General features: G+C 47.2%; 1 protein-coding gene across 1 annotated transcript in view; it reads right to left on the bottom strand.

The window, feature by feature from the left end:
* Positions 1 to 22564, bottom strand: part of UTRN (utrophin) — a gene marked incomplete at its 3' end in the record, with an annotated part of 370441 nt that extends 347877 nt beyond the window's left edge. The window contains exons 1-2 of the mRNA XM_080586229.1: positions 22418 to 22564; positions 21982 to 22112 (exon numbers count right to left, since the gene is read on the bottom strand). Of these exons, the coding sequence (XP_080442355.1) occupies positions 21982 to 22060 (79 nt within the window). The 5' untranslated portion in view covers positions 22061 to 22112; positions 22418 to 22564. The remainder of the gene's footprint in view (positions 1 to 21981; positions 22113 to 22417) is intronic.
* Positions 22565 to 23383: the final 819 nt, after the last annotated feature.

Below are 23383 nucleotides of genomic sequence, written 5' to 3'. Positions count from 1 at the left end.
GCCCTAGATTTGAGCAGTTCTGTGCCGTACCCTGCACTCACCCTGACATCAGACGGCGTTCGTTACATAGCGCGATGTGTAACTGCAGCATTCCCACACACATTTATACATTCAATAAACTTTTATACTGTTTACATACAGTTCCCTCATTCCTAGTTTGATGGTTTATATAAAGGAAGCATTACGAAGTTTGACTGCTGCTTTGCTTTTTTTAAGCTTTGCGTCAGGACCAGATTAAAGAAAACAAAAAAATCTGCTTGTAGGTGCTTTTTTGTGTGCAGTGTTTTAAAACCACTGTCAGTGCTGACACACTCTACTCCCTGTTACAGAGTTGTGTGTCAGAAATCACTTCCTAATCACTAAGTAACTTCAGATCGGCACAGGAGAGAAAGAGGGGAAAAAAACCACACATATATATACACATAAAACCCTTTCTCTTCTTCCTCAATCCTTTCATTCCGTATGATTTTCATAAACATGGAAGAAAGGGATCCTCATGGGACAAAGGCTTTTATAGCTTAGATTGTAAGATGAGTACAGTATTTTAGGAGAAGTCTGGCTAAGTTTATGGTAACTCAGAACTTTGTACAGGTGTAATTCAACTTGTTGTTTTTGGTTTTTTATGTTAAGTAACATCAAAACAACTACCTACCTTTGGGTAAAAATTTGTGCTACTGAATGTACGCAAGGCCCTAGGTCACTGAAAAGCAGCTCTGGTGGAGATGCAGTCAAATGACTGCCAACAGTCACGAAGCCACATTACTCAATAGTTTTTAGAAAACTGCTTTTGGCTCTAAATCCTTTATATCCAGCTAACAACCCCCAACCCTGCTGTTTTCCATCCCCTATCTGTGTCCTCACTACCTCCATATACTCAACTACTCCTTCTGCAAATAAGAACCTCACTGCTGTTTAAAATAAGAAAAAAAAAAACAGCTCTCAGTACAAATCCCACCACAGGACAGTTCATTCACTCTTAACTCCCACTTGCTCATCAGGTGCTGTTACACTCACAGCCTTGTACCTCCCTCTCAGCTAACTTCATCGCCCTTGCCTTGTTCTACTAGTGAGCTATACAGCTCTTCACTGGCCTACGTTCGAGAGGGTCCAAAATCAGCGAGGCAGCCAGCTCACCGCATCCCAGCACAGTCCCAGCGAGGTGTGCAAAACCCCTGTCAGCACTGGAAGTAAATACTGCACATCCCCTGGCTTTGTCCCTTACAGAGAAGACGATGCAGGCGAAGCAGCAGAGCACAGGACATGCCCTGGGCAGCACCAGGTGGGACCACTGAACCCCCCATCAGCGAGCAAAGCCAGCAGGCACACATGAGGGTGGGACGTTGTCACGATAAACCTGCCTTGCACATGTCCCCTGTGATGCCGTGTCAGCAGCCAGACAGACCAGGAGCCATAGGCATCCCCAGCACAAGGTTTCAGCTAAGCACGGCTCTGCTGCAGAGAGTTTTGCCCAGCACCCACGTCTAGGCCCATCAAAGAAAATGAGGGCAGAGAAGTGCCCTGGGCCTGTCCCAGCCCTTGCTGCCTTCCCTGGGAACTGGGTGGAATTACTCCAACGCTTTGCAAACCCTGTTTTTTTAATATTTAGTAGGGAGGGAGGTGGACAGTACAAGCGTATGTGTCCAGCTGCAGATAGCGAGAGGCTTGCAAATACTACGGGAACACCCAGAGCTCCTCTCAGTTACTATAAAGGCCATTCCAGTCTCCACGCCCTCAGCAACCAGCTCCAGCCGAAACCACTGAGGGCACTCTACGGATGCAGTCGGCTTGCCATTTGTTCCACTGCTTCAGCAACCAATCTCAGCAGCAGCCCTGCTTCCAAAAAGGCTGCGCAAGTTTAAAACCACTTGCTCCAACCAGGAAGCCTGCCTCAAAAGTCCTGCCAGAGCAGCGGTGACAACAGGAGGGGAAGTCCTAGCGTGCCACTCGTAAGCCACAGCAGCTGGCTGATCCCATGGTCCACTCACCCCACAAACCCCACGGACGGATCATAGACGCTCTGTGAGCAGATAACAGGGTTTATGCGTGTGTTTCCCCTCACCTGAATTCCATCTTCTGTCATGAGAGAAGAGCCAAAGGATCTGTTAAGATCTGGGAGGGATACAGGGCCTGGTCAGATTCAGGCTGTTTCTGCTGCTGCTGGAGCCGTGAGGAGGTTCAAGGTGCAGCAATCTCAAAGCCACGCAGGTTTTGGGAGGTGGAAATTGAGCAGTAAGCACTTCTAATCCAGCCTGCAGCCTACAAAAATGGTTACAGGGGAAACTGGAAGCTCCACTCCAGGCTTTTTTTCTGAAGATAAAAAGGTCAAACGTGGTAGTTAAGCTTCATGACTAAAGCCACAAAAAGAACAAGGAAGTTTCCATTTCATTTGCTTCGGCTTCTCTACCCTGGAAGCTCCCACTGCAGCGCACTGGCAGTGGCCTGTAATCACTGTAATTCCCACCCAGTGCTCCCATCTACCCTCCCAGCCACTCAGCTGCAGCAGGCATTCTTCAGTATCTGTAACAAACTTGATGGATATTAAATCCCATGCCAAAAAGCGCTCAACTGTCAGGAAACCTACAAGTCAGGATAATGTTAGAAAAGCTTTGTGAACATGACACGCACAAAGTAGTGATCCCATCCAGGGCAACTTCACACAAATGCAGCAGAAGTGCTCCAAGCAGCCAGCTTGAACAGATGTTCTCCAGAACGGCTTGGGGATAACCCAAGCGTCTTTTTGCATTGCGCAAGCTAGAAAATGTGCACTGCAGAGATCACCTTCACCAAGAGACCTTCTGGACGGCTGTCACTAGCGTCCAAGTGCCCTCCAGCTACGCAGTGCAGAATGCAGCCCTCTGAAGTCAGCTCTCCTCCCTTCCTGGCACTCAGCACAGCAACCAGCAGCAACTGATAGACAAGGAAGGAGGGAAAGGGGCGGATCACTGCATATATAAATCCCCTGTGTCTATATACAAAATCCATTATGAAAGCGTGAGCTAGGCAAACTAGAGCAACTGTATGCCTCATGTTTGCATTAACAAGTCGCTGTGAGACCTTTGGCTAGGATTTATGAAGAACGCATGCAGGAAATGGAAGAAAAGAAGTCATAAAGCAATTCTCTTGTTTAAAAAAGCTGAGCACACAGTAGAGTTGGTCAGCTTACAACACCATACAAACAGGAACCACAAGGAAACTCCACACATGATGCTTCAAAGGCTGAGTCAAGTTTTGATTTCAATGAAGCCAAGCTCACAGGAGCGAGCCTAGCACAGCCACCACAAGACTGTACAGGGACCCCCAGCGGCACAGGTACCTCTCGCTTAGAGTGAAGCCAAGATTTTCCAGCAAGTCCATGAAATCACCCCTCATCTCTGCTCAGTTGAGCAACTCAATCATAGCTTCCACACTCACAAACAAGAAAGTACACAGGCGAGGAAGGAGAAAGCAACATACAGAAGGACGGGAAAATATAGCTAGGAGTGCCCAAATTCTGACCCTGACCACCAAAAGAGATGTAGCATATCTTGGACCAAGCAGAAAAACAATTATCAGCTTGTCTCCAAGAGGATCGGAAAACAGCAGTGAATCATCTACCCATGTCTCCAGAGACTGGATGGTGCACATATAAGAGAGAAACCAATGGATGTCAGCCAATAAAGACGTCCACAATTAACCTTAAGAGCTGCTCTTACCAAGCGTGCAGAGCAGCTGAATCCAACACCCGTACAGAGAGCTGGGAGAAGTGATTGAGATTGCTCTTCACTTTAGGTATCTGAAATGGCCAGGAAAGGGTGAGGGTTGGGGGTGGAAGGGAAGCAGGAAAAGAGTAGCAATAAATACTAATCCATGGAGGCTGGATATCTGAATTCCCTCAACTGTTTGGCCAGGACACTCTTTCTTGTCTGTACCTACTACACCAAGTCTCGTGCAACGTGAAGATCTGATGCTGCATTCAGGTCAGCATCCAGCAGCTAGAACAACCCGTCTGCCACTTTTCTAAATTTCTCTCTCTTTATGAGGTTCTTTCCTGATGACTCAGAAGATTTAACTTTAAACAGAATTAAGGCATTTCTTTTTAAAGTAAGTGAATAAGAGAGAATACATACTCTCCATCTGGCATACTTTTGTTCTTGAGGAAAGAATTCCAGTCACGACCCTAGAAAGCTACCACTCAGGACCAACAGCACGTCACACAAAATTGAAAGAAAAAACCACACACTCCAGAACTGTGTATACTAGTTTTTATACCAAATTTCAGGTGATTTAAAAAAAGATTACACGTCACCAAGTTTATATGAATTGTTATCGTTTAAGGTTTTCAGCCCCATCCCCTATTTCCCCAGGAGCCCCCTGCATAACCTGGACATGGCAAGGAGGTAAATCCATCCCCTCGGGCTGGTCCAGCTGTGCCAGCAAGGCAGCACACGTACTCCTGAGCATGTGTGCATACTCCCATTGCTGAATGCCTCCAAGCCACCCTGGCTAGATGGGAACAACTTGGGCAGGAGGTCAAAAAAGCTGTCTCTGCCACCAGCTGTTGTGTCTCTGTGGGCACAGACAGGTCACAAGAACTCACACCTCAGTGAGAGATAGAGAAAGCACTGACGACAAATGCATTAGTACAAACAGAAGAGTTTATCACCTGGCCAAGCAAACCACTGGAAACACTCTGTTACAGGCAGACTTCTGACAAAAATCTCAGATCCGCACAGTGCTGTATGGTTATTCTTAACTTGAAAGGACCAAATAACTCCTCAGGAATTTCACCATTTCCAAATGGAAATCCCAGAAGGGAAACATCTAGGTGCATGCGTGTGTATATACACCAATGCACACCTCTTATCTTCAAGCACATTACAAAGATGACAGAAAAACCACCATTGCATCTTGCTCCATTACTTAAGAAATACCGTCTGATTCTGTGGTTGTGTTTTACACATCAGGAAGAAACCTCCAAACCAAAGGTATGTAAACACATTTTTGGTTACTTTACCATTCATTTTGATGCAAGGGAGGGGCAGGAACAGGAGCTTTTTTTAATGTGTCGCTCCCCTGAGGGCTAAAAATTCGTGAAACATGTTTTTCAGAAACAGCCTTTTCTTCCCTGAAGCTCTCATCTCCATTCCCCTATCCTTATGATAACCTCAGTGGGTACAACACAGCACATTACTTTGCTTATCCTGGCCTAACATACGTCATATTTTGAATTTTATTTGGGGGCCAGTTCCGCCACTTAAATTTTGTTGCCTTTCCCTGTAAGTTACCATCCTGGTGGACTCTTTTACACCCATGTACTGCTTATTTTAAAAAATAAGTTAGAGGATCATAATAATCTTTGAAACCTCTACCTTCTTTCCATTATGGAAGGCTTAATCCACATTTGCAGTGATGAAACAGACTGGAGCAGGAAGTCACGCTAAGCTTTTTCTGTTTGTTTTCTTTTATGATTTGTTTGTTTTCTTAAGGAAAAACTAGGCTGCAGTGCTAAAGATCAAGGCTGATCTTCCTGGATGTCCTTGATATCTCCCTCAACAAAGGCACAGATCTGAGTTACGAATAACCTGAACATCACATGCATCTGCCAAGCCCAAGGTCTGTGGACAACCAGAAGAGGCAAAGAGGAAACTGATTTTATAGTCTTCCCTTCTGATTAAGAGAGAAGAAAACGCTATTCTGCAGTGCAGGCAGGCCTCATCTGCACAGAAGCCAGTTCCTTGACAGTCAACAGCTGCCACTGTGAGACAGTGCCCCAAAATTATAATTTTATCATAAAAAGAGGTCTTTAGGACTTCAAATTTCAGCTGCACAGACATCCTCAAGAACACCCTTTCTTATCAGGACAAAAAGATCAGTTAGATAAGATGGCTCTGACGTTAGGAGCTGCATAGGTTGAAGAACACAGTCAAGAAAAGATTCAGCCTTTAAAGTATACTGGGTCACTCACCCAAGGAACCAAAGACCTGCGCTCAGACTGAAAAAAGATGAATTATTGATATATTAGGTGTAGAAAGTGCATTGTATTCAGCATTGTTCTTCTTGTATTAAGTTGGAAGAGTTTTCCAAAGCTTTCCAAGCATAAAAATGGGGAGCAGGTGGAAATGTATCAGCACTGACCGTTGCAGACTAGAAAGCCTGCAGAGAATCATCACTTGGGGTTAAATTTTAAACAGGCCAGGTTTCATTTGCATAGGCCTGGTTAATGAAGAAGTGACTGGCAGCGGGTACAACATCCCAGCCTTCTGTCACGCATTTACTTGCCGGCAGATGGCCGAGCTCAGCCCTCCCTTCCCACCTGAGAAGGCCCACATGGGTCACTCCTCCCTCAACCTCGCATGGCGCCGGGCCCTCACGTTCGCACCTCGCTGGGTGAAGCGGGGCCATATGCCCGGTGTGATTCGTGCGCTGAAATGGAGGCATTCCCCCACCTCTGAACCCAGGAATTCTACCCAGCAACACCACACTGTAAATCATGCCTTTTTTATTCTTATTTTATTTACAGCCAGCCCTCTTCTCCTGACTTTTACGATTTCCACCACGCTGCTATGTTTGCCAAGCTTTACTCTTGGAAGTGAGATCTCCCCCAGCCCTCGCGCAGGCCCCCCTCGGTCTGGGCAGGGTGCCACAGAAGAACAAGGCCATTCGAAGAAGAAAGTCAGCTTGAAAAAATTAGGGGAAGGAAGCGAGCGCTCCTCAAACCTCTCCACAAAATGAAGAATTTCACTTTAACTGGAAAGAGCGAGCCTCTCCTTCTCCAGCACATTAATATCACCAGCAAGTCAGAACAGAACAAAGGACATTTATCACAGCTGAGACCAACTTGCAATTTATGAAAAGCCTTTAATAAATGCTTTTATTTTAAACAGTCTAATATGACTACTTGAATTTCAGTGAAACGTAGATATCCACTGGAGGAGGTACAAGGCTTTTCCCCTGCGTAAGCAGTTTAGAAACTGAAGATCTGACAGAATAAATGACAATCCATAACACAAGATGCCTTTGCAGGATCAAACATTGCCAGATTCGACTCTAGACATCCTTATTCAGCATATTTAAAAAAAAAGTGCACATATAAAATATGTACTTTTGCAAAGAAACCACTAACTTTGCATGGAGCAGCCTGCCTGCAAGATCCTAAAAAGATTTCTGCCAAACCTCCTCTACGCCATGGTGTTAATTCTCCACATAAATATTCAAAGATATTCTTGAATGACTGCCGTAAGGCAATACTCTATTCTGTAGCCACAAGACCACAGCCACGCTTAGCTCACTGCACTAACTCTGCTCCCTGCAAGATCAGGTTGTACACGTTTGTCTGAGAATTCAGCAACGTCCCACTGTGATGGGGGGGGGGGGGGGGGGGGGGGGGGGGGGGGGGCAGGGAATAAAATAAAGAGCAAGTGACACTGGCCAGCCCAGGGCACTTTTATGCCAAGTTTTTTAGCTACCTAGAGTGAAGTAGGAATGTGACATTTTTCCTTGGAGATGGAGCATACATAAAAGTCCACTTGGCACAGTGTAGTAGCTACTGCTTCCACACTTTTACCATCAATGAATCAAAAGGAGACCTGAAACATGTGTCAGAATGAGCTTCCATATGAATATCTGCAAAGGGACAGAGGGAAAAGTGACCACCCTGTACATCAAGAATCCCTCAAGTACTAACAAAACCACCAGAAGACCATCATGAGAGCTTAGAGTATAACATCACAACTAAACATGGAAGCTCAACAGCTAAAGATAGCCATCTACATCCTCCACAGCTGATCACCAGGTCAAGAACTACACATGCTTCAAAGCTAAAATAAGTTTGGGAACGGACGGGTTTGTTTTATACCAAGACAGACTCTGGGAAAGTGGAGTAATCATAAAGGAAAAATGTAAGATCAGATGCCATTTTCTTCACATTTTTTGTCCATGGTCAAGAGGAAAATATCATTTTAGAGATAAAAAAGCAAAAGAACTCAATGCCAGATTGGTGTTTTCCACTATTATTTCACCTAGATTTACATTAGATAAGTATATTTTTTCTTGAGGTTGTCATTTTAAAAGTAGTCACTCTTGCATACATACATTTTCTTACTTACACAGGAATTTAAAATAAATTATCTTTTTCAAAATTAAATGCGGTTGTTCATATTGAATTTTGTTGTTTATTCTACAGAAGGAAATTTGAAATAGGGTTTTAAGAAGCTATTTAAAGCTGAGAGGACTTGTTTAACTACTTCTGCTTATTATGAAAATGACAAATTATAATCACTAGATGAGCTCTTGTTAAGTTTTTAGCAAAGAAAAAATCACTCACCTTGTATGAATGCATAACCCTTTATTACAGAGATGCAATTAAAGCTGCTTCCTCTTACTTTGCAAAAAGTACAGAGGACTTTTTTGCACAGAAATTGTATAGCAGTAGGTTGCCTATTTAAATAAACAGTGGATGATTATTGTAATGAGCTGGATGACTTTGGAAGACGTGACCTGGCTGACCCACCCAGGTTCTCAGCTCTACTCCTGTCCTGCAAGAGCGGGTGAAAAAGATGTCTGAAGACTAGTAGGGAAGGAAGTTTGCACGTAAGAAAAACCTATCCCTTGCTTAAGATAGCCAAAGGCTGCATTATTTAAAATAGTAGTTTCACTGAAAAATCCTTATTGTTCCTGTTTTGTGCATTAATTGAAAAGTTGTGCATGAAAACAGTCTGACAAAAGAGGTTTAACTCTTGAACTACATCCACCTCATTTAGCAGGGGAAAACTGTATATCATATATTAATTCTCACTGAAATTGGATTTTAAGACTTGACAGACTTTGAAAAAGGCTCACAAGATACCTTGAAGACTCCAAAAAGTAGCAGAGTTCTATTTATTCATCCAAAGAGAAGCAGATGAAAAAGAAATGGAAAAAGAATATATTCTCTACTAGGTATGCCACAATACTGGCACAAAGCAGATAAAGAGAAGAGTCCTATAGAATTCATACACATCATTTTTCCCTACTTATAACACTGCATTCTAGATAATAGACGCAGATTAAAATCCACCTCAACGGCCACAGATTCTCACCGAGATCAAACATAATTAATTCAATTGCTTTTTAAAAGACTTCCAGTAACATAAGTTGTGATAATCACAACTCATCTACTCTGCCAGCTGATAACCTTTTGGCTCTGCTAAATTCAGGACAGCCAAGAATGCATTATTTCCTTCTCTTCATTGTACTGTAGATGAGAGTTGAGCCCCAAATGTCTACAGCCTCTTTACATTTTCTCTGGCAGCACAAGAGGTTCTTAATAGGATAGCGAGTGAAGGTCCTTTCAGAGCGCTGGAGCAGCATGAAAGGAGCCTTATTGCAAGTGGGAATACTAGGCAGACATAATATCTTGTGAGGAACAAAACCCCTTTTTCTGCCCTCCAGTCAGTAGGAGGAGAAAAATAATTGTGTGCATTTTGGTATAAAGGAGAAAAAAAAAAAGTGTCAGTTTAGAGGACATAAGGAACTAAGAAAAAAGAATTAACTAAGAACTAAGAAAAAAAAAAGCAACTTAAGCTGTAAGAAACAAGTACAAAGGGTTAACATTTCATAATTTCTCTCCTCCTTCCCATTTCCCATATCCACACAAATTATGCAAAATACTTTCTGCATCAGGTTGCACCAGTCCCAGTCCACGAGTTTGTTTCAGATGACCACTACAGCAGCCTAGCATCTTCCAATTGTGCATTACATCACAAAAAAAAAAAAAAATTATCCCTTTCCTTCTTCCCCCAGGCAAGAAAATTGAGTTCAACTGAGGATTACAATTTCAAGTATTTTTATTATATGGGTATGTGAGTATAAGTTAAAGCCAGAGACAACAGGGCCAATAATAAGATCCTGTAACAAAAGGTGGCAAAAAACAGTGTGGAAAACAAAACACCAACACATTTCTCAGCAGTTAGTCATTTTATTTGAGCATTATAGAGACTCTGCTTTCAGCACCTGGCTAATGGTATCTGCTCCCTTCCAGCTCCCCTTCCCTGACAGCAGCAGGGGCAGTGCTACGGAGGAAAGGACACATCAGCATTTCCAAGGCAGAATATTCCAAGACCTCTTTTTTTTTTTTTTTCCAGCCTAAATCAGACTGAAACCAAAGCCTCCATGCAAATACACCGCCCAGTGTGAACTACTTTTTCCTAATCAGCTCCAGTGGCTAGATTTGCAATGGCTCCTGTCTCCACCAGGGACCTGCTCAATAGATTTGGACTAGTTCAGAGAGGGCTTCACTGTCAACCACAGGCTTCATCCTCAAAATGAGTTTAATCATCTAAACTAAGGCCACTGAACCCTTTAAGGATGAATGTAACAGCCCAGGACTTCTGCAACCTTATACTGGAAGGAGACGGAGAACAAAAGCAAGTCTGATATATTTACAATAGATCAAGGTTTGTAGGACCCTTCACTGATTTTGCGCTAGCTTCTGCAGTGCTAACAGCACCATGTGCAGTCAAACAAACAAACAAACCACTACATCCCATGTGATATTTTGCCTGGAAGAAAGCAGATGCATTGGGGTTGAATTACTTCTTGTCAAGTCAGAAACTATGCAATCCGCTCGGTATTACACGTGCCTCTACCACCCCAGCTCCTGCTGAAAGTTTATTCTGCCTCAGAAGTGGGGATTACACGCTAGAGTTATCCCTGACCTAACCCAGTAACCCCTCATTTCAGGTGTGCCATCAAGTGAACAAGCAAAAGGCAGGTTCGAGAGAAATGCTGGAGTATCTGCAAGAGCCAGGAGCTGCAGTGGCAGAGCGCCCTGGAGCAGGTGCTCCACTGGCATGTTGGCACCTCCTGCAGCCACCCTGACTGACACGGCACGTGCGAGTGCATGAGTCTGGGGGGAATTCAGGAGCCCCAGATGACAGCAACCTCCCCCAGCAAGTCACCAAGCTCAGTGATGGATGCGAGAGCACCACAGGGCGCGAGCTACCGAGCTCTGCACTACGCACATCCTGTGCCAGGGCTCAGCGCTCACTGACCAGCACCAGGCCAGCCTGGGAACAGCTCTCCAAACACATCCCCCTCATCTCCTCGTATCAAACGTGTGCTCTGTTTTCTTGCCAAAAGGATCCATAGTTATCTACTTGGTGACATAATGCTCCTCTATGTACAACCCCAAGGCCCTCTTCTGAGACGCCTCAGTCATTTGGAGTCTGACACTGGTATGAAGTTCAGGATCATTATCGCATCCGGGACAAACGACTTCAACAACGAAATCCCTCTTCCCCGCACTGGGTTTCTGTTCAGAAATGTATCAGAGCTGTTCCTGCACGCAGGCCAGCCAGCCCTGCAGCACAAGGGCTGTTTATCATGGCAATGCTAAGTGCTTGCAGCCACCAACCGCGGCAGTGGCCAGATGACTGCTAATGCCAGCAACACAGGGGTTTGGTTTAGTTGTCTTATTTTTGGCAGGGAAAGGGAGACCAATGCTCCTTTTCTCTAGCTCTTGATTAATGACCCTGCAATGTCTTTCTCCTGGGAAAAATACCAAGGCTTGCTGCAAGTCTGCTCTTCAACTTAGACCAGCATCTTTCAGCCCCAAATTTTGGTACTGATGTCCCAATGCAAGCTTCAGCAGATGGGCAAGGTTCAAAACTCCTCTTTCGGCCTTAAGTCTTAGACACATTCATTAAGCAGTTCATCTCTAGTGCAGAAATACATACAAACGCTTTTCCCCCAGAGCGTGTTGAGATTTGGTGCCTGACTTACTACGAAACGCCCTGAATGCTCTCCAGTCCCTTACATTCTTCCTGGCCCATCCCCTCACTGTGCAATACGCGAGGAATTGGCCACGGCTCACCCTATGCTCCTGCCTGGTGCTTAGGGCAATGGTCAGTGGTTCAAAACCATTTGAAGATTCGGACTGGCATTTCAAGAGGGACGAGTCAGCACGAAGGCTCTAACTAAGAGGAAATTACAGGAAAGATGGGCACCACCCCAAATTCCCCCCACCCGCCCCAGACTGTTTTGGAAGAAGTGACACCTGCACATCGGTCAGTGTGCCTGACAGCCAGGATGACGCAGGAGCAGGAACGCTGCGCAGGCTGCGGGCAGGACAAGGCTCCTCCAGCTGCTCAGCATGTCTGTACCAACACCGTAACGACCTGGCAGTATGCTTTAACAGCAACCTGTAGCTATTCAATTAAGTTCTGAGGATGATGCCTTAAGATACTTAGGTCCTTCGTGGACAGCTTAGGACTCTTTCCCTACCAACTGGCTCTGGAAGCACCAGGTCCTTGAATTCTCATTGGGTACCTGAAATATTTTCTGGTCTAGACCACATGGTCACTGTCCTCAGCTCATTTTGCACGAAGCCTTCTCTACGCAGACATTCATACCGGATTCTTGGCAAACAACTCGGTCTTCACTGGCATTATCCCCTGCAAAGACAACTGGAGCAGCAGCCAAATCCTCGAGGGAGGCTTTTTCCCCCTCCCTGCAGATGCCTGCCAGGTCAGGGAGATGAAGAGGGAGAGACAGCAGAGTGCAGTGTGAAAAGAGTATTACGACTTTTTCCACCCCGTCGCTAGATTTTTAAACCATCCCATTAAATTGCTTTCTGTCTACAGTGCAGAGGAGACGCCACCTGAAAAGCAGGAGCAGGGAAATCCCTTTTTGGGATAAAACATTTCAACTCCAGAACAATTTTGCATCTTCTTCTGACTCCAGATTCTGCCAGCCCAACCAGGTGCACACAGCAAGGCAGGTTTAGACACTCTAGCAGATACCAAACTATCATACCTTATGGCTGTAACGTGGGGAATAAAACTGAGAAGTATAAATATCCCAGCTTCACCACTTGTAGTTAACCAGCACTAGTGCTGGTGGGAGATGGATGAGAAAAGAGCTTGCTTCTGCATCGTTCATGTTCTTTTAATTCAGCCCGTCTCTTCTGGAGGCTGCTTGTCCTGCAGTGTGTGACACCTGAGGACAGCACACACTGCCACCAAGACCGTCCTACTACATGACTCAGGCAGGCCAGACCACAGGACCACACTTTTCCCACTGCATTTCTGGGGCAAGGTTCAGTTTACCTGAGAGGGAATACATCTCCCACGTCAGGTGTAAGTGCCAAAATGAACTCTGACTGCAGGCAATCTGGGGGTGATCATCCACCAAAACCCACCCACCTCATGAGACCAACAGGTAACTGCTATCTCCTCACTTAAGGGAAGCTAAGGTGTGTAAAAATTAATCCAGCTTCCTTTCTTCTCAATTATGGTACCTTATGGTATGCAAGGAGCTCTGTCACACCCCACGTTGTTCGCATCGCTCAAAATCAAGTGGTATTTTAAACCAAAGAGAATTTTCAGACTTTCAGTTAGGAAGATAAACATAAATACATTTAATCAAAAGGGGTTGGTTATGACTTTTCTTTGTGGAGATGAACACACCCAACACTGTTAGTCACTACGCAAGCACAGTAACTACTATCCTTAAACGACGATTAAATATTTAACGCTGCCTGCTGAAAGGAGGTTATTACCACACAGTGACAGGAAACCCTCTCCAACATTTTACAGGTAGAGGAGAAGGCCTCCAAGAACAGTCAGGTTTCTTTTTTATTGTTTTTATTTTTTTGCTTGTAAGGATTAGGGAAGCCAAATAGCCTTCATGACCTACTATGGAAGTTATTTCCCCCCTTAAAGCAAGCGCGAACAACAACGCACAACTCACATGGAATTCATTAACTTCAAGTTTCCTAAGTTTTAGGACCACTTACTTCCCTACAGGCTAAATGAAAACATTTTGGAAGAGCTGCTTTAGAACAAAAAAATGAAATTTGGTTCTTCTCGGGTCCCTGCCTCACTTCTCTAGAGAAGGGTCTACACAAAGACCCCAGGAAGACAGTCCTGAGGCCTCGTGGCAGGAGCTCACGCTCTGTCTCCTGCCACGCACGCCTGAATGTGGAAGAAAGATGCAGATAGTGCACTAATCCTTTTGGCGTAAAAAAGGCGTTTTGTCCAACTCTGAAGAGGTGTCATCATAGAGAGGTTCTGCTGTGGGACTGAATAACACCACCACAACTGATGCAGCAGTTGCTCATCCCCTGCACCTCACCAGCTCTGTACATCTCCACAGATTTAGCTTTCTTGGGATCAGAAAGGACTTAGAAAAGCATCCACGTGGAAACCTGCTGCAGATGGACACCATCAATTAAGCAACACCCACAAACTGAGGAAAAAGCAGCATGAGACACCTGGGCATTTGAAGCAGTCTAACCAGAGCTGGAGTATATTTGGTAAAAATGCATCCCTGCTCAACATTTTTCATGAGTCGCTCTTGACTGTGCTGAAAGGATCAGGGAAGGAAGGGCTTGGCAGGGCAGCAGCACACGAGGAGCCCAGCATCGACAGGTCTGCAAAGCACCTCAGTAAAGGTAACGATAGCAAGGAAACTCCATTCCTTTAATGCTCATATTCCAGCAATCAGGAATGAACCTGCTGCTAACATTCAGAAGGCACGGCGAAAAATGAACTCCAGTTAGGTTTCAGTGGCCTTTAACAAAAACCCCTTACGACATGGTATGACTATATGACAGGGGAGCAACCCCATCTGAGCTCTTCCTTCCTCTTTCCCCTGTTCCACCGTGGAAGTGCTGATTGTGCGGTTCAGTATAAAGCTCACTTCCACACTGATTCGACCGTCAACACTTGGTTTCTCTCATCGAGACAGCAACATAACCTTCCAGAAGCTGTGGTATGCTTCGTGGCTTTAAGCTCACAAATGCCCAGCGAACCAATACAGTATTTGTCTGGGGTCGTTTCGGTTGTTTCTTCCTGAAGGGTCCCTTGGTTCTGAATTACCTTGATATTCAAACAATACTCAAATTGCCAAAATAAATAAAAGACGACAGCAGAGGCAAAACCACAGAGGAGCTCCCTGAAATGCAGCTTCTCCTCAGGCTTGGTGCCCAAGCCCAGGGGCACCCGCAGCAGCCTAGTGCATTTGTGGGGTCCTTGACCACCAGGAGCTGGGCACCACGCCCCTCTGACAGCCCACCAGACAGATGGCTCTGCACAGACCATAAGGTGTGCAAATGCTTTTTAGTAGAAAGGCCAGAGTGAACACTGCACTTCTGTACTGTGACCTGTAAAAACTCTCGGATTAAGTTGAATAAACTCTACTCCTAGTGATCAGTGCATTAAGTTAGCTAAAAATAGACTAAAATTATGTTTCTAAAAAGCTGTGGTTTTGTTTTTTAAAATCAAACCAGCAAGCTCCAAATTGGGGACTACAGCCAGGTCCAAGAGAAAAATTCCTGAGCACAGAGGAAAAGCATTCAAAGCAGAAGGATTACACACCACCGCCCAAACAGCAAAACTATATTCAGAAGAAAGCTACCAGACTTTCGGCTTGCAGAAAGTCTTCTCTCAAGAAAGAGGCACCACATGAACAAAATGTGTTCCCTTGAAGCTCCACAAGAAGCTGCATCCAGGAACAAGATGTACGTGCAGAAACCAAAAGAGAGAGAGCACTGAACTCTTTGGAAGTGATTTGTGCTGACCATAGCTGTTGTTCATTATTAAGCCGTAACAGAAGTAAAAGCCTAGAAAGAAGAAATAGAAAGGTCTTGGTCTATTGGCGTGTAAATACTACTTTACTTATTCTCTTCTTTTAACATAATCACATTTTATACTGTAACTATTAAAGCAATATGGAAACCGAAAGGCTTTGACCTATACAAAGCCTGATCTCAAAGTGTTCAAATAAATCTCCTCCATTCGTTATTCACGCACAGGGTGCTGCTCCTTGTTCATCCAGGACAGTGTGGCAATTCAGTAGCAATTAAAAAAAGAAAATCTAGCAAAGCACTTCAGAACTTACACATCACGCCACTTTCTCCAATCAATAATTGGTAACATTATATGTTAGGAGCACATTCCACCTTTGGTCCTCTGCCACAGTCTAAACTGGGAAAGGAGCAAAACCCACATTTAATGCTAGGCAGTAAAAGCAGAGTACGAATGAATTAACTGAAAATACTTGAAGTGTATTACACAGACCCATCAAAGTATGTTGTTTCATGGCTTAAGTGCACGTTTCTTCACAGTTAAATGCATGAGCCAGTGACTGTCCATATACATGCTGAATTCCTCTACAAAGCCAATAGGAAACACAGTTTTGGGATGGTGGGTCCTATTTCTCTTTTCCACAAGGCAAGGGGAAGAAGGTGTCAAAGTCCCAAAGGGACCTCTGTTACCAGTAAAAAAAGTATTGCTGCCCATTCCCTACACCGATCAGCAAAACAACATTAAGAGAGCACATCAATCTCTGTCATTTAGCCACACAGCCTCCTACTAACGTGCATCCAGTATTTCTGATGGAAGTTACTCCTCTGTTACCCCAACACGCAGCCTCCGCAACTCCTACCAGCTGACGACTCGGCAGTGCTTCACCACATGCAATGGGAGACTCCCACCCCTGAAAAACAGCCCAACAAACAGAGAATGCTGCTTTTTCACAGCAGCAGCATATTTACAGTTTTAAGAGAAATTTCCCAACAAGTCCAGACGATGTTCAAGTTATCTTCTCAAGCAACTCAGCACAGTTAATGCATCTCTCCCACACATTCAACAGGTTAATTCATATATAAACACGTAAATTACTAAAGATTGGTCACAGCCCTTCCAAGCATAAGGAAACCTTCAGAGAAGGCCACTATGGTAGATGCAGCCCTGTTGATAAGCAGGGAGTCAATGCTTGCTTCACTCCCAAAACTATGGTTTGCAAGAGAACAATATCATTGTTTTCTGTCAAATCCACAGATGCCAGAGGGCCCTTCTATTTACTTAGCCTGTTATTTTTGTCACTACCTTTAAAACTCCCAGCTTTCTTCTGAGGATATACAGTCACTTTCTGAAATTACAGCTCAGCTTGCTTCCTCATTTAATTCCAGAGACACAACGGGGGAAGGGAAGAAGACATAAAGCAGACTTCTGACAAACTAGGGAGCACTAAAACTTATTTTTTCATCAACACAATAAACAGTCAGAGAATGAAACTCCTCCCTCCCACCTCACAATGTTTAAACCCTATTATTCACTCTTCAGGCTGTTATTAAGCCATCCAAACTAAATGCAGTTCTCCCCGGCTTTGGGCTATGAGCATCTCTGCTCCCAAGGTTGGTGCTGCAACCAAGTCGGGTGCTTTTCTTCAAAAGAGTGACATGGCACATCACGAGAGGAGCTGATCATGCAGGCTCTGAGTGGGCAAATCCACACAGCTACCTGCAGCAGAGCACCTGCACTGTCCCAAAACGAAGCAGGCTCCGTTGGGGTTTATTCCACGTGCTTTTCCCTTTGCAACTCTACACGTACACTGAATTACACGTATCAGTCTCTCTCCCCATTTCTTCATATGCAGAAGTTGTTAATACAAACACTGCCCTACTCGTCCCAGCTGCCTAGAGTCGCACCACAGACAGGAGGAACATCCAAGGAGAGGCAGGGAGACGATGAGCCATTGCAGAGACACGGCTAAATCTTTGCCAAGCTGCCCAGTGCTGTGAACACTGCGAATATCTTTGTGCATTAAACTATTTTCCTCGGACCGCATGAGCTTCTCCCATCTTCTCCAGCTCCCTGGGCGGGGGGGGTGTCAGAGGAGGTGGCCATGGTTATTAATTGACCTGTGTCTGCTGGTCTTCACGGGCACCCCCTCCCAAAGGGATCCGCAGCACCAGGGGGGCCCACACCAGCAGCAGCCGCCTCTCCCTGCTGTAGCATCCCACTTAAACCACTACAGGCGGCGCCTCACGTAGCAGCTCCTGCCCAGGGTTATTTCTTCATTTCCTGGCAGAGCACACGCAAATCAATGGGTTGCTTTTATGGTTTGGGGTTGGTTTCTTTTCTCCCCCGAGGAGCCTTGCTTTCTATTCCAAGGCAAAGTCGTGCTTCAAGCACATGGAACGGCATATGTTATTTCTTTCCCCACCAATCAAGAGACTAGAAGAAACCAGCCCGGTACGTATATACTTGCATTTCATAAAAGCTAGCATCACCCCAGAACTGTCTTCATCGCAGCACCCAATCTGTCCACTCGGGACAAGGCGGCGACAGCTGACAGGAAGGAGCCAGCCTGAGGCAACCTAAAGGTTTGTTTCCAAAAACGCTCATTTTCGCAGCTAGGGATGAGGAGCAGCAGGCTTGCCATTTGCCTCCATCACCTCACCTGCACACGCTCTGCACAAACACCCACGAAGAGTTCACCTTGCAGCAAACCGGCTGCGCCCAGCCTGCGTCCGTGGGACGGATCCTAAACAGCCACCGTTGTTCCCGGCCATTTCTTGCTGACGGAGCCCAAGTGACAACCGCGAGGTAGCACACAGGGCCATAGCACTTGGGGGACAGCAGGCCAGGGCCGAAGGAACCAGCCCCAGAGGCAGCACAGGGAGCCCACAGACCTAGAGGTCCCAGGGCCTGGCAGCTGACGGCCAGGTCGGCACTGCTTCGTGCAGACAGACAGATAGACAGCAGCGCTACCCAGAAGCCTTGCCCGAGAACTACAAAAGTAAGTTAGTTTCTGAAAGCAGCCTCTGAGCCAAACGTATTTATTGTAATTAAAAACATAAGGTAGATGAGGAGAATTAAGCTCCCCTCAATTTAGACAGGAACTCATATCTTAAAATGCACCAGAGGCATACGGTAATCTTCCAGAAATGTTTTTCCTGTCATGTCTTACTGTTTAATTATATATTGCCATTCCAAACTACCACGGCAGATTTTAAGCGACTTCTTCTTTTCTCCGTAATTAATCATAGCAAAGATTCATCTGCTCTTCGAGCGCGGTGCTGACAGCACTGCTTTCACCGCTGCAAGGCCATCAGCCCCCAGCAATCCTTCCCGAAAGCTGCTGCAGAGAGGGACGACCCCCTGCTCGCAGGGGATGTCCTTCAAAAGGCCCCGTAAGTGGCAGAGGCACACGGGGGCGAGCAGCAGCCACAGCGAGCCACCAGGCTGTAGCAGGATGGGTGGCTGAGCAACGCCGCGGCCATCTTAGGGGCAGCTCTGGTCGCCCCGGGGCCTGGTGGAAGCGCAGAAGACACGCCATCAAAACCGCTTGCCTCTACGCATAGATCAGCCTTAACACTATGTAGTGAGAGGAGAGCCACATCATAAGCAGGGAATAATAAAAAGGCTAACTGGGCGACAGAAGGAAGCCCTGCTCTCACTCTGTGGCACTGCACATCACAAACGTGAGCTCACTGAGTAAAGCCAACCCTCTTGCTTTCCGAAATCAAGCATTTATCGCTTACAACAGCTACAGCACGTGGCACTTTAAGTTTTGCTGACCACTGTAGAAGAAAGTATTTTCAACATAATCACTAACATACAAGATCTCTGCTCAGAAGCACTTTATCCTTCATCCTCTCTGCTCAAGGATGAATTAGATACTTGCAAAAGTACTTTCCCACCCATGAAACCCTGTGACATAGGCTCTCTTTGTACAAGCAACATACATAAAAACCCAACCCATTGTTAATTTATTTTGATTGCTCTATAGAAAAATGAAGACTTGCTGCAATGCTGCTATATCCCTCTCCTGGTATGCTGGCAGCTTTCCAGTAACAAGTCATTAAGAAAAAAGTTACACAGCCAGTTCCGCTCATGAGATCAGGCATGGATGGGCACAGTCCTGAGCAGCAGCGAAACTCCACGCATCTTTTTACGCTCTCCAAAGAGTAACTTTGGATCAAAGCTCAAGTTTTCAGTAACCAACCGTCATATTAATTCTGCCATCCTCAGGACTTTTTAGCTGCTTTCCAGTTCTCCAAAGCAAGATAGCTAAAGCAACAATAACTACAAAAGGGACAGTATTTTCACTTTGACTGGTTGCTAAAGTTTACATTTGTATCCAAATACTTAAAAACATTTTTACTAGAACCACTCTTTGTTAAGGGTTACCTTTGAAAGACTTTTGAGCTCCAAATCATTTTTTCCCAAAAAAAAAACTATAACGAAATAATTTAAATGTATATGTGCATGCTCTCCTGAATCATTGCTAGAGACATCCCACATCAGCTGGTGACAAGCTTACAGAGTGACAAGAAACAGAAGGACAACTCCAACACCTCATTTTCTTTTACAAAAGAAAGTAAAGTAGAGAACATAAACTTAGTCTGGCTCTGCCCTCTGTGCCCTCAGAAACAAGACTGCCCCCAAGATACCCCAAGTATCAGCAAGTGCAAAGGTAGCACTCCTACTGTACTCGTGTCATGCTGCAAATAGCATCCCATGCCAGACAAGCCGTCACAGCAATAAAGAACTCTGCTCATTTTGACACTTAAAAGGGAAAACTTTCTCTCTTCCAGATACCTATGGAAAGTGGAAACAGCTTATAATATTTTCCCCGGTCCCAACAGCTATCCTTTAATTTACTGCTATGGGTACTTCAGCCCTTTCATTAGGAAATCCCTCCCACGGGTTTACTTGTAGGGAAAGGTTCAGATCTGAGCTATGTAGCACAGTAATTAGCTTCAAGAAATCACACAACCAGATCCAAGCCAGTGTATCATTTTTAAAAGATCAATTATTTAAGATCAATCTCTGCTCACAGTTTTTAGTCTAATGCACAAGTCTTTCAGCCTTCCCAGCCTCAGAACATACACAATTCTCTCATTAAGAGAGAAGACGAAAGTTAAAGTGGTTGTAACGGGAGAGCTGCAATCATCTGCCCTAGCCCAAACAACACAAGTTGCTGTACAATCTGTTCATCCAAGGAAAACCTCAAATACAGCCATGTTTCCTCAGACGGGCTACGAAAGCGTAGTACTCGCGTACACATCGGCACACCATCCATCCACAGGCTACCCCCAAACTCAAAGCCCTTAGAGGTTTCTGAATGCATGCTTATTATCAAATAAAGTCACATCCAGAGGTTTCAAAGTAACAGAAGAAAAAGTACACAAGCACTACAGAACTCAAGGTTCAAAGCCACAAAGCATTTCTGTTTCCTAAATTGCATTTCTGGAACAGTAGGACTCCATCCACCACAGGTTTCATCCCTCACAAAGGCGATGTCTAAGAATGAACTATGCAAACACTAGTGTGATTTGGACTCAAACCCGCATCCTGCTTCATCTGACATATCAAATGACCATCAATGGAAAACTTACTTTTTTTTTAATGCATGGGATTTATTTTTTTAAAGAAAACGTGTTACTGGTTTTCAGATATCAAAGAAAAACCTTTTTTTGACAACAGGAGCATTTCGCATTTAAGACAGAATGGTCGGTCTTTGAAACTAAAGATGTGAGCATCCAGACTCTGGATGTACCACAAATTTCTGCTGAGGTTTACGTGACTCACTTCTGCGCCCTCCACCTTCCCACTGCCAAGATGCGGACGGCTCCTCGCCCCTCCAGCATCCGTCAGCGCCTCAGCGAGACTCCAACGTACCACAAAATAAAAGCACGCTTTTACATTTTTCCAATAACCTTCAGATCCGTTCCATGAAGAGGAAACGCCTGAGCTGGTAGCCGTAGACCCCCCGCGCTACACGAAGGAGGGGAGGCACCAGCTCGCGTCGGGGCGCCTGGTCAGCAGGGAGGGCGGCGTGGCAGCCACCGCCGCTGCCAGTCCCAGCGCTGGGGAAGGCAGAGGGCAGCTGCCAACGCCAGGTTGCATAAGAGCACTCCGAGCGCGTGGTTATTTACAAAAGCAGGGGTAATTACAACGCAGGAGGTGGGTCCCAAACACACGCACTTGACTAACTAACACCGGGTTGGAAGGAGAGAGAGGAGCGGGAGAGCGCGCTCAGCCGCCACCACCACCACACCACCACACCACCACCACCACCACAACCACCACAACCACCACCATACCACCATCACCACACCACCACCATACCACCATCACCACCACCACCACGACCATCACACCACGGGCTCGCAGCACAGGGCACACCGGGTCGGGAGCCCCGCGTGGGGCGCCCCGGGGGCCAGCTTACCCGAGCGGCACTTGATGATGTCGCTGAACTCTCCGGGCGCGCCGCCGGCTCCTTCCTCCGGCCGGGCGAGGCGGGCCATGCCGGGCTCCTACGCCCTCGGGCGGGGGGCTCCCATGGGTCCCGCTCAGCACCTGCCGGGGGAGCACAGAGGCACCGTGACCCCGCCGTCCCGCCGCGGGTGTCCCCGGCACCGGGCCGCCGAGCTCCCGCCCCCCGGCGGGGACCGGAGCCGCGGAGGCGCCGCCCGCCCTCGGGCACCCCGGCGGCGGCGCAGGCAGCCCGGCGGCCCCGCCCGGCCCGGCCCCGCTCCCGCAGACCGGCCCGCCCCGCAGGTGCCCCGAGCCGCGGGCACCGCCGCTCCCCCCCGCCACGTCGGGGAACAAACTTTGTCCGTCCCGTCCCGTCCCGAGCCGAGCCGAGCCGAGCCGCCACTCACCCCTCGGACACGGCGGCGGGAGGCGGCCCCGCTCCCCGCGGCAGCTCCTCCCCCCCACAACTTTTTGTGCGAGCCGCCGCTGCCTCTCCTCCTCCTCCTCCTCCTCCGCCTCCTTCGCCTCCTCCTCCTCCGCCGCCCGGCCCCGCCCCGGCCCCGCAGCCCCTTTGTTAGCCGGGGCCGGCGCCGAGCTGCGGAGCCCCGCGGCCGCTCCTCCGAGGGGGCGGGCGGGGAGCGGGAGGCGCGGCGCGGCACGGCTGGGGCGGGGCGGGGCGGCCCCGCTCTGCTCCGCTCCGCTCCGCTCCGCCTCTCGGCACCGCCGGGGCCGCCCCGTCCCGCCCCGTCCCGCCCCGTCCCGTCCCGTCCCGTCCCGCCGCCGCCTCCGGGCGCCGAGCGCCGCCGTGCCCGGGTGAGGCGGGTGCTGGCACCGCCGTTCGCCCGGCCGGGCTGTGGCTGGCCGCAGGGCCGGCAGCAGGGCCGCGTTCCCCCGCCGCTCCTGCTGGCGGTGCGCTGCCTTCCCGGGCGGTGCGGGAACGGCAGTAAGCCATCGGCGGGTGTGTTGTAGCCTGAGCTGGCTGCGATACTCGCCCACACTTCCCCGTGTCTCCCAAGGAAAAAAAAAAATACCTCGCACAAGCAAGTAAAGCTGTCTGTAAATTCATATTTAACCTTTTTTTCCTCAGCCTTTGGTCATTTTGCCTGTGCAGCACGTGAGTGACTGACTGGGACGTACTGCTCTGTGTCCCAGAGGGCGTCTCCTGGACAATCTGGCAGGTTTTTGCCCTTTGGATGAGCCCAGGAGATGGAGGCAGCCAGTCGTGCTTATCCAGTGGTCTCTGGAGTGACATGGTACCGGCCAGCCACTGCACCATGGCCACGCTGCCCAGCCACGCTCTGCGCTCCCTCCTGCTCCTCAGGCGCACAGCCACCACGGCGGTGCCAGCCTTGGTGCCAAACCCGCTGTGGCTG

This window comes from Anser brachyrhynchus (genome assembly GCF_964034855.1).
Source record: "Anser brachyrhynchus genome assembly, chromosome: 3".
Classification (NCBI taxonomy): domain Eukaryota; kingdom Metazoa; phylum Chordata; class Aves; order Anseriformes; family Anatidae; genus Anser; species Anser brachyrhynchus.
Note: the sequence above shows the minus strand (reverse complement) of the source record. Positions and strands in the feature narration are given on the sequence as shown.